The following is a 12,462-nucleotide window of genomic DNA, read 5'->3' as shown; positions in this document are numbered from 1 at the left end:
GCTTTACATGTGGAAGGTCCTGGTTTTATGCCCCAGTGGAGCCAGAATCCATGGTCTACGGCCATGTCACCCTGAACAAGCCCGAAGCGTGATCTCGGAAGCAGGGTCTGGCCTGGCTAGTACTTGGATGGGAAGCCACCTAGGAAGACCAGGTGCTGTAGGCATAAATATTGATAATAAAATAAAATAAAATAAAAAGAATTGGTTCATTGTATCTAAGTTGTTCGACGTATGTGTGTAGAGTTGTTCATCATAATCCTTTATGATTCCTTCGATAGCTTTAGGGTCTTTTCATTCCTAATACTGGTAATTTATCTCTCCTCTCTTTTTTCTTTGTTAGTCTTGCTGGAGGTTTGTCAATTTTTTAAAATCTTTCAAAGAGCAATTTTGTTACTGCTGGGCCTTCTCTGGGTAGTACCCTGACTGGGGTGCTGGGGCACCTCGTTGTAGCTTTACAATGGCGTAGGTCTAAGCTCCGCCACTAGGCCTTTGCTGGGGGTAGGCGGGGCCATAGTTTTACTTGTGATGTTTGGCTGAGGTGGACCGGTTATTGTCTAAAAGTTTTCTATCTTTCTAGACTGCCTCTCTTCTGGCCCTTTGGCTAGTGAGAACAGGCTTTTGTTGGGTCTTTTTATGTCTGTGCTTGTGGGAATTTCTGGGTTGCTGGCTTCTTCCGCTTCATGTCGGAGAGTTCATGAAGCTAAAAGAAAACCCAGGGACTTCGTCACTGTGTAGTTCCTTTGATTCAGAGGCCCCTCGCCTGTCTGTCTTTTTCTCTCTACCTTTTGGAGTTGTTTTCTATATAATGTTCATGGATTTTAATTGCACTGAATGGGAAGAGGAGGTAAAAGTACATCTATTCCTCCTCCTTGGAAGCACAAGCCCCATTAGCCTTATTTTAAGTTATTTTCTAAGACATCTTTTGTTATTTTTTTTTAAATCAGGAACAAGCTTGAATTTTATAAAATGCTTTTTTAGCCTCTATTGATATAATGTGCTTTCCTTTTTATATCTATCAATATAAGGATTTCACAAGAAGTTTTAACTAAATATGTGTGGCGAATGGTATATAGTTGTCTACTCCTGTCCCCAAGCATACAGCAGAGTTTTGTTACAGGCTTAAGTGGCTAGAAGGGCCTTGCAGGTAAAGTGAATGAGTAAGGAATGCTGGCTGGGACTTTTGCAAGACTGGGGAACGTAATAGGTTCTGGAGTTAAAGGGGAAACTTGGGACTTGTGTGTAGGTTGAAAGTACCACTGAGCTCCTGATGTTTGTTTTTGTTCCAGAGAGACCAAAAGTAATATTTTGTGGGGGCAATGTTCCAATTTGTAAAGGTTGGCATCTAATTTATAAATATTGCTAAACAATGTGTAGGTCAAATTAAACATATTGTGGACCTGATTCAGTAAGAGGGCTACCAGTATGTGACTTCTGGCACAAGAGTGAGGCTTCCTTTCCTCTGACACAAGAAAAGATTACCTAGAGAGACTGTAAAGAGAACTTAACTATCGACTGGGTCCTTAATAAAGGGACAAAGCCTCTTTTCCCCCTCCAACTCTGGGCCAAATTCCCAAGGACATAGGAAAGGGAAATCCAGATGGTTTGGGGGGATTCAAAAGCAGAGTCCTGTGTTCCTCCTTTCTTAAATAGAGTTCAACACTGATGAGACCCAAGAATTTGTCTCAGTGTAATGTAGGAGTTTCATGTTGTATTTGCAGATTTGACTGAGATCGCCCCATTGAGGGGCTGGGAGTGTGCCTGCATTTATCTTGTTGAGACACAGAGAGTGAATCAATTTTTAGAAGCCTAGGAGGGTCGTAGAAGTCGAGACTCAGCTGAGGGGGTCTCCCAGATGGGAGTGAAGGGTTACACATCAACTGTTATGAAGGTTCATAAAAGAATGTAACTTCGGTTACATTTCTTAGATCATTTGAATTTATGGACCAAAAATTGTACCCTCTACAGTGTTCTTGCTGCTATAAAGTCTATCGCATTCTAGGTTCGATGTGTGGTATTGTCATCATTATTTTCTAAATTATTTTTCATTACGACTTCAGTTCTTTCTTGAAATAATAGTTCCCTCCCCCACCCTAGGTTTTATTTAGTTCAAAATGGCCTTCTTTTCTATTTGACGGATCTTGTTGTTTTTCAGATCTGATTTTTAAAAATAAATTCCAGCACATGAAACTGAACATTTTCACGTGTGAAAACACATTCAGAAACTCCTAAATAGGAATAGAATTTTATATCTGTGAAAATGTGTATTTTTGAAATTACCGAAGCCCCAATCTATGTTAATCTTAATGTTTATACTTATTTTCTTATATTTTTTAAAATACGTAAGTACCAACTTTGCCATCAATAACTTTATGTCCGCGACTTGCCACTAAGGTTTTTTGCTTCTTTTGTTTTTCTCTTTGCTTTCTCTGTAAGCTAGTTAAACACATTATATATACTTTCCCGGTTTATTTTCATTAAACTATACACTCTATGAAGGGGCAGATAGAGATATCTTTCAGTGTTATTTAAAAGCTAACGAAGTCAGATAATTCAAAGCAATCGATACGTAATAAAGTTAAAGTTACTTTGGCAAGGTCATAGTCATTACCAGAATCAGCTTTATTTGTACAATGAATCTTTGAGGCGTCTTGTGTCTTGGGTATCTAAGAATCGCACACAATATCTATCGTTTTGCCTGGCGGTCTCTTTCTCTATAGCAATTTATCTCCATTTGACACATTATATATTTTACTTGTTAGTAGATTCTAGGCCTGGGTCCCCCAAGTTGTTCTGATTCGTTTACTGATATAGTCCCAACTCTTCCAATAGCAGCTGGCACATCGTGGGTCTTAATTAAAGGTTAAACCAAAATACATCCAAAGAACCTAGAAACTGTGTGAGGCTCACAAGGACCGATAAAGAGATTCACCAGCAGTGCAGAAACACATTACTTATGACACATCTACAAGTGAATAACTTTCCTTGCGATTTTTCCCATCCATTTCCTTCTTTAACTGGTAATGAAAGCTAACTGGCCTAGGCGTAGTCTCTACCTATTGACCTTTGGTCATTGAAGAGTTTGCGGACGATTAATCAGCGAAAGTGGGGGCGGGGGGCGGGGCGGGGGCCGGGGGACACAAAGGGAAAAAAATTAAGCGGTAGCTTCGATGGAGCACTCCCGGGCTAGATGTCCAGATGCGCCACAGCGGTAGCAGTTCACCTCGCTCGTCTTGGGGCAGTTGGCGGCCACGTGGCCCATCTCGCCACACCGGTAGCACTTGACTTGGGTGCAGTCTTTCTGAATGTGGCCAAATTTGCCACAAGTGTAGCACTTCTGCTCGTCCTGAAGGTCACAGTCACGAGCCAGATGGCCTGTCCTGCCGCAGGTGTAACAGCACTGATCTCTCTCGCGCTTGGGCTCAACACAGTCTTTGGCGATGTGGCCGCTCCCTCCGCAGTTGTAACAGATGTTCTCGTGAAGGTCGCAGTTCTTAGCATGATGACCGGACTCACCGCAGCGGTAACAGATGTCAGGTAGGGTGTTGGAACTGCTCTGAGAATCTCTGCCACGGGCTCTAGCTCTGCGTCCTCGAGCAGCTCCTTGAGGGCACACCCGGGCCCAGTGGCCAAAGCGTCCACACCTGAAGCACTCATTATTATTACTGCTCATGGCTCCGGTGAGATCTTCCAGTGAGCCCGCTCACCTCTGCCCGGGAGGCCCCGACGCTACTTCCCTTAGGGTGGCCTAGAAAGCAGTGGCCGTTTTTCTCTAGGGGCCTCCATGACGTCACAGAAGGTTTGCGCACGGCCCCATCCAGGTGTCACAAGTGTTCCAACTGCCATTGCCTCCTGACCTTCCCCCCATCCTTGAGGTCAAAAGCGCGCGGCTGAACGTTTTCCGTTTTTTGAAAATGGAAGTTTGAGCCGTTAAGTTTGAGTTTGAATGACTCCCTGGATAGAATAGGATTTCTTATAATTAAGACTTAAGCCTTCTTTGTGATCTAGTAGATGATAAGTTTTATATATGCTATGGACATAGGAAAAATATGTATGAGATGTATTTAATCCAACGAATGAAAGAAATGAATTGTAACAAATCATAGTAACCCATTTTTTCTTTTAAAAAATAAAATACAAATGTCCATAAAGATATGGAATATATAAGACAGAAAAAAATCTATAAAATGCCACAGTGATATTTACTCACAATTTAGCCCGTTTTATTGTAGCGACCTTAATTTTCAACAAAATCAGCACCTTTTAAGTTATAAAACATAACACATTGAAAGCTTTCAGTATAAAGAATGCATTATTACTTGGGAAATAAATTACAAAACCATAATTTACATATTGGACAGATTTCCTCTGTTTTCCAAGTTATTTGTATCTTATATAAATGTCATAAGAGTTTATGGACATGTAATTCATTTATATAGATATAGAAATAAATATGGAAAACGACACAAATATTGACAGAAGCTATTTTGGGGTTATGTGACTGAATATGACTTTTTTCTCCTTATTTTCCTTCTCTGTAGTTTATAATTTTTGAAATGATTTGGGGTTGTGTAATTTTAAAATTTTAGAATGAAGATTTTCCTTTAAGTTACTAGTTAGCTATATGGTTCCCATATACATTTTATTCATAAATACAATGACTAAGAAAACCGTTTAAGACAATGAGCAGTTGCCACATAAAGAATGAAGAAATGAGTTTTCTTCCTAAACAATTAAATGGTGCTGCATAAATGGTTTCAGAAGGCAAAAATTCTCTCTGTGGCTCAAAAGTCAGTATATGCTTATTAAATTAATTACTAATTATCATGTTTAAATCTTCCTTTAGGCTTCATATTTTTATTTAAGTAATACATGTCACAGTTTAAAGCATTCATTTTCCAAGCAGCTTTAATTGAGACATAAAGTAAGAAATGCATACTGTATCACAATAGAGAAATATGTGTGTGTTAACTCAAACGAGTTTAAGAAAAAAAATACTTACCCTTAATGTGTGCAGTGCACTTTGACGTTTTCTATTTATGTTGTAAAAAATGCTGGTGGTGAACCATTAAATTGATTTCTCAATTCACTATTGATTGTAACTCAGTTCGAATCACACAGAATAAACATTTAGGCCTCGTTTACCTATATCATCTTCGGGTGCACCTCATGCACTTGCAAACTTTGAGTTCTCCACTCCACACCCCCCACCTGCCCTTTCAACTTTCTCCTAACAATTATTGGGTCGTTATCCAACATTTTCATAATTATAACTATGTAAATGCTACTGATGGCTGAGCCGTGAATACTCATATACTTATCTCAATTCTATTTCATAGATCAGTATGGCTATCCTGACCTATGATCCATATAGTCTTCACTACTGTGGCTTTATATTTTGTTCTGAAATTAGGAAGAATTGTTGTGGCCTGTATAGAATAGACCAAACCAAGTATGCTCTCAAAGGCTGTTTATTAGCCGGCGGCGGCTGTCCTGTACAAAGGAGCGGCCCCGAAATGCCAAGATACAAGGTTTTTAAGCCCTAAATCCCATTCTTCATTCTATCTTAAACACAAAGGTCTATCTTTCTCCTATTCACTACCTGTCAACCCACTGGTCAGGTGTGCAAGCGGGGAGTACAGAAGCAGAAAGCTTGTTGTTAGAATGTTATGTTCCTATGGGTGATTGCCTATGTTCCCATGGACAATAGCCAGTGTTCCCATGGGCGATGGCCAAACAGTAATTTTCAGCTTAAATACAATCGATTATTTTTCATGCCACGCAAGCAAGCAGGGTTACACAGGCTAAAATTGGCAGTTAGCGTATGAGCTCATTGTTACCAGTTTCATGATTAACAGAATGTAGTTAGGGGTTCCAGAAACTAGGCCTAAGGTATAGACTTCCTTTGTCCAGTTTCAGGTTTTAATGATCCTTTAACCCTTTCACATTTCAGCGGGCTGTCACAGAATGAGGTCTCCGGCTTTGCTCTTCTTTTCGAAGATCGTTGTGACTATCTGAGTCCCTTGCATTTCCATATGGATTTTGGTGTCAATATGTCAATTTCTGCAAGAAAGGCAACTGGGATTTGATATATATCGTGCAATCTGTAGATCAATTTGGGGAGTATTACCTTAACAATATTAACTTATCCAATACATGAGCACAGGGTGTTGTGCCCTTTATTTAGGTTTTCATTTTCATTTCATATATTTTGTAATGTTTAGTGTATTAGTCTCATGCATCGTCTCTTAAATTTTTGTCCTAAGTGTTTCATTCTTTTTGATGCTATCGTAAATGGAAATTATTTTCTTAATTTCATTTTTGGGTTGTTCATTGTTAATATCTAGAAATATAATTATTTTTGTATATTGATCTTTTATCCTGCAATCTTGCCAAACCGAACTGGTTGATTTAATAGTCCCAATAGTTATTTAATGGATTCTTTATGATTAGGATTTTCTATAGACAAAGTTACGTCATCTGCAAGTAGAGACAGTTCGTGTCAACTTAAGATACTTCCAAACTGTAGAAAATTTTTAATGTTATTTGAGCCAACCTGCCGACAATTGCCATAATTGCCGGGAAGCAAACTCTAAACGGATTGAGAAAACGCTCCGGAGAGCGGCAGTTTTGCAGCTTCTTTTGTCCATTAGAATCAAGGCAGGAGACGTGAGGGGGGTCACACCACGTCCACTGGTGGTGGATTAAGGGGGCCAGAGAAAGCAGAGGGGGAAATCTCTGGGATTAGGGAGGGGCACGTACTTCTTTTCATGGGTGGGGGCCGGGTGGGTGCGGGAGAGTTAACAATTAGCATTTACAGCTCCTAGAGATGGTATGTGGGGGACCAGATAAGAGTGGCTGGGTGGGGACAAGATGACAAGGAGGGGCGGGGAACAGGATGACCGGGAGGGGTTCTGAGGTCTCCGCTCTGGTGCCCGGGCTGTGCCCGAGGGGTCTGCCGCGAAGGGGGCTGACTCTGGCATTCCAAGGGTTTGTTATCTTAGATGCTCAAAGACAACAGACAGGCTCCCTTGAGGTAAAGACTGACCTTCGTCAAGGAAGCTGCAGGCCCAGGATGCCACTTACCCGCCAGGACCTGCTTCAGTTAGGAATTTTTCTGTTCAGATCATCCCGTGGGGTTAATTTTGGTCTCTGAGTTTGTAGGGCCGCCCCTGAGCTTGTCAGGTTTAGCATGTGGCCCCCTTTTCATCCACATTTGAATTCTTCCTTTTCAATTTTGGTTCCTGTTATTTCATTTCCTTGTATAATTGTCCTGACTAGAGCTTCCAGTTAAATGCTGAATAGAAGTGGCCAGCACAGACATCCTAGTCTTGTTTTTTTTTAATTAAATATTATTGGGGTTTAATTAAATATTTCTCCAGTTGATATTTCTACGTTGATTAATAAAATCAAATAAGTTTCAAGTGTACGATTCAACAGTATGTCGCATATATATTGCATTGTGTCCATCACCCAAAGTTAACACACCACGTCCACTGGTGGTGGATTAAGGGGGCCAGAGAAAGCAGAGGGGGAAATCTCTGGGATTAGGGAGGGGCACGTACTTCTTTTCATGGGTGGGGGCCGGGTGGGTGCGGGAGAGTTAACAATTAGCATTTACAGCTCATAGAGATGGTATGTGGGGGACCAGATAAGAGTGGCTGGGTGGGGACAAGATAACAAGGAGGGGCGGGGAACAGGATGACCGGGAGGGGTTCTGAAGTCTCCACTCTGGTGCCTGGGCTGTGCCCGAGGGGTCTGCTGTGAAGGGGGCTGACTCTGGCATTCCAAGGGTTTGTTATCTTAGATGCTCAAAGACAACAGACAGGCTCCCTTGAGGTAAAGACTGACCTTCGTCAAGGAAGCTGCAGGCCCAGGATGCCACTTACCCGCCAGGACCTGCTTTAGTTAGGAATTTTTCTGTTCAGATCATCCCATGGGGTTTTAATTAATTAATTTTTATGGTGACTTTGGTTAACAAAATCCAGTAAGTTTCATCTTTATACTTCAACAGTAAGGCGCGTATATATATATACACACACACACATATATATGTATTTATATATATACACACATATATATATAAATACATATATATGTGTGTATATATATAAATACATATATATGTGTGAGTGTATATATGTGTATTATACATATATATGTGTATATATATGTGTGTATATATATACATATATACAAATATATGTGTGTGTGTATATATATATATACACAATGTGTGTTCACCTCTCATAGTTATTTGACCCCCATTACTCCATATACCTCCCCCCTTCCCCCACCTCCTACCCTGTGGTAACCACTAGCCTATAGTCCATGTCCATGAGTCTCTGTTTGTCCTGCTCATTTGTTGCTTTTAGGTTTATAGCCCACATATAAGTGTTATCATGTGATTTCCAACTTTTTCTGTCTTGCTTATTTCGCTTAGCATGATTATCTCAAGATCTCTCCATGTTGTTGCAAGTGGCAGTATTTCATCTCTTCTTACAGCTTCTTTAGCCAATCATCTATCGTAGGACACTTCGGTTGCTTCCATATCTTGGCCACCGTGAATAATGCTGCTATGACATGGGGATGCATATATCTTTACGGATAAATGTTTTCAGGTTTTTGGGGTAAATAAACACTCAAAAGAGGGACTGCTGGATCACATGGTAATTCAATTAGTAGTTTTTTGAGGAACCTCCATACTGTTTTCCATAGTGGCTGTACCGATTCGCAGTCCCACCAGCAGTGTATGAGGGGTCCTTTCTCTCCACATCCTCTCTAGCATTTGTTATTACTTGTCCTGTTGATTATAGGTATTCTAACAGGTGTGAGATGGTATCTCATTGTGGTTTTGATTTGCGTTTTCCTGATAGCTAGTGAAGCTGAGCATCTTTTCATACATTTGTTGGCCATTTGTATGTCTTCTAGGGAGACGTGTCTGTTCAGGTCCTATATCCATTTTTAAATTGGATTGTTTGTTTTTTTATTGTTGACTTGTATTAGTTCTTTATATATTTTGGATATCGGGCCCTTATCCTTGTCTCGTTTCTAATGTTAGGGGGAAAGCTTTAAGGCTTTAAGACCATTTAATATGATGTTAGCTATGCTTTTTTTTTTTTTTAATACATACTCTTTACAGGTGAGGAAGTTCTTTTCTATTTTGGGGAATGTTCTTATCATAAAGAGGTATTGAATTTTTTCAAATACCTTTTCTGCATCTCTTAAGTTTGCCTTGACTGCGCGCAGTTGTTAGAACCACCGGTACATTGTTGAATGCAAGTTGTGAGAATGGACATCCGTGTCTTGTTCCTGATCTTAAGGGGAAAGCTTTCGGTCTCACCATTAAGCGTGATGTTTTAAAAAATAAAATACCGAGTGCTTTTGGTAGATGCCCTTGTTGACCTTAAGGAAATTGCCAGATATTTCTCCAGTAAAATGGGTTTACTTGGAAACACCAAAGAATTGCAATTCGTGGCATGTGGTTTAATGGCAAACCACACACAAGTCTAGCAGAAATAAAGGAGGAGAATGCTCTTTTATGCACTTGGGAGGAGCTGTTGTAAACGAGGAGGCCGCTGAGGAAACTGAAAGCTTGAAGTACAGTTGACCCTTGAAGAATACAGGTTTGAACTGCCCAGGTCTACTTATACATGCATGTTTTTCAGTAAATACCTGTACTATTTTCAATTTATGAATGGGAGTCTGCAGATATAGAAGGCCAACTATATGCATTGAGCTATGCCATTTTATATACGAGACTTGAGCATCCACAGATTTTGATATCCACAAGGGTCTTGGAAGCAATTCCATGTGGATACAGAGGGACAACTAAGTTTTCGTGGGAAGTCAACTTTCTATTAATATGGTGTATTCCATTGATTTTTATATGTTCATGTAACACTATAGTCCCGAGATAAATACCACTCGATTGAGGTATATGATCCTTTTCATATGTTGCTGGATTTGGTTTGCTGGTATTTTATTGAGGGTTTCTGCATCTATATTGATAAGCAATATTGATCTGTAGGGATTTTTGTTGTGATATCTCTGTCTGGTTGTCATTTCAAGGTAATACTGACCTCAAAGAATGATTTTGAAGGTATTCCCACCTCTCCTATTTTTTAGAATAGTTGGCAAAGAATTGATACTCTTTCTCCTTTAAATGTTGGGAAGGTTTCACTAGTGAAGACACCCCTGCCTGGGGTTTTCTTGTGGGAAGTAAAGTTTAAGTTATTTAGTCTCTTAACTTATGGGTCTATTCAAATTTTCTATTCTTGGGGCGGTTTTGAGAGTTCGTGTGTTTCTGGGAATTTGTCTATTTCATCTAGGTTATCTAAGTCATTGCTGTATAGTTTCCATAGTATTCCCTTATAGACCTTTTGCTTCTGTAAACTCAGTAGTGATGTACCCTCTTTAATTCCTGAGTTTAGAAACTTGAGACCTTTCTTTTTCTTGGTCAGTCCAGCTAAAGATTTTTTTTTTCAATCTTGCTGATCTTTTCAAAGAACCAACTTCTGGTTTTGTTGATTTTCTCTACTGTTTTTATATTCTCTATTTCATTTATTTTCACTCTAATTTTTATTATTTCCTCCCATCTTCTTGCTTTAAGCTTAGTTTGTTCTTGTTTTTTTTTCAGTTTCTTAAGGTGGAAGATTAGGTTATTGACTTGAAATCTTCTTTTGTAATATAGGGTGTTTACAGTTATTAATTTCCCTGTGAGCACTACTCTAGCTGCATCCCATAAATATTGGTATGTTGTGTTTTTCATTTATCTCCACGTATTTCCTATTTTTCCTTGTGATTACTTTTGACCAATTGCTTATTCAGGAGTATGATGTTTAATTTCCACATATGTGTGATTTTCCCAAATTTCCTGTTATTGATTTGTAACTTCATTCCGTTGTGATTGGAGAACATATTTCATATAATTTCAATCATTTCACATTTATTGAGGCTTGTTTTACGAGTTAGCATATGGTCTTTCTTGGAGAATGTTCTGTGAGTACTTGAGAAGAATGTTTATTCTGTTGCTATTTGTTGGAGTATTCTCCAGATGTCAATTAGATCAGTTCGGTTGATAGTGTCATTCCAGTTTTCTTCATCATTGTTGATTTTCCATTATTGAGAGTGAGGTATACAAGTCTCTAACTATTATTGCTGGATCGTCCATTTATCTACAATTTTGTCAGTTTTCCCCATGTATATTAAGGATCTTTTGTCAGGTGCATATGTGTTTATAATTGTTATAGTTTCTTGGTGAATCAACCCTTTTATCATTATGAAATGTCGTAACCTTTTAAATATTTCTCAGAAGCATTCTATTTCCCTCCATCCCACTACTAGTCTAAAGCAAGCTGACATCATCTCTTGACTGATTTTTCTAAAATGCAAAGCTCACCATATCACTCCCTTGCTTAAATTCTTTCTCTCCAATAATTACTAGATAAACTCTGTTAAGCCCAAGAGAGAAGATAAACTTCCCGAGATCAAATTAAAACTGTGACAGAGCTAGGACTACATTCTAGGTTATCCAACTTCTGGTTGAACATTCCCTATACTGTATGTACCACCGAGATGGGAACTCTGGATTGGCCCCTACAATCTTCATTTAATTCTCCCTCTTGTTTGAGAAGTTGAAAAGTCAAAAAGTCCACTTTTTGTACTTTCTTGCGGCCATAGTTCTGGAGGCAAAATAGGGTCCATCAATTGGAATCAACATTTTCCGGCCACATTTTGCCCGTTTTGACTGGCAAGTGAGTCGTGCAGATCTGCAATACAAATAAAATAACATTTCGGTGTTCAATCACCAGCTTTAGATGCCGATGATCAGTTAATGTGGTGACAGCAGCAGCGGGTTTTCATTTTGGCTTTCGGCCTCCTGGATCACGGCTCTTGAAGTGGATTCTTGAATTCATAGATCCAGTTGCGGCCTCATAAATACTGGCAACTGGTGGTCAGTTCTCTGTTCTTCTGGGAGTTATTCCTTGAGACTCAGCCTAGAACCTGTTCCTCCTTTCCCTCCAAGTAGTTTGTAAGCATCCAAGTTTTTATATTAAATTCCTTCCTACGTCTAAAATCCACATGGGATTTCTGCTTCTTGGAATCCTTCGAACATCTAAATTATAATTATGACCTCCTTAAAAAGACACACATCCTCTTAAATGACACCTTTTTGCTTTACGATGAGATATCTTTATTGTGCATACACAAAAGTGGATCTATTCTAGGCCCTAGTGTATCTCGTATTCCCCCCTCACCCCCCGCAATGGGTTCTGTTGCAAGAGGTCACTCTCTGCACACTTCATCAAGGAGTCAATAATCAATAATGTTTCTCGGCCTCTTAACCATCTTGTTCACATATTCAAACTAATTAACCTTAAACAATGAAATCAAGGCCTTTATTAACATGAGTTAGTTACTGTACCATATTGCCAGTCTCCATTTTTCTTATTGCCTCATTTT

General features: G+C 39.4%; 1 protein-coding gene across 1 annotated transcript; it reads right to left on the bottom strand.

The window, feature by feature from the left end:
* Positions 1-3,151: 3,151 nt before the first annotated feature.
* ZCCHC13 (zinc finger CCHC-type containing 13) lies at positions 3,152-4,000 on the bottom strand. The gene has a single exon (XM_006917046.2). The coding sequence runs from the start codon at positions 3,668-3,670 to the stop codon at positions 3,152-3,154; it is 519 nt and encodes a 172-aa protein (XP_006917108.1). The 5' UTR covers positions 3,671-4,000.
* Positions 4,001-12,462: the final 8,462 nt, after the last annotated feature.

This window comes from Pteropus alecto, unplaced genomic scaffold, assembly GCF_000325575.1.
Source record: "Pteropus alecto unplaced genomic scaffold, ASM32557v1 scaffold587, whole genome shotgun sequence".
NCBI lineage: Eukaryota > Metazoa > Chordata > Mammalia > Chiroptera > Pteropodidae > Pteropus > Pteropus alecto.
This window is presented reverse-complemented; position numbering and strand designations above follow the sequence as displayed.

Coding starts and splice junctions, on each gene's coding strand:
- ZCCHC13 (XM_006917046.2), bottom strand. CDS start 3,670: ATGAGCAGTAATAATAATGAGTGCTTCAGGTGTGGACGCTTTGGCCAC.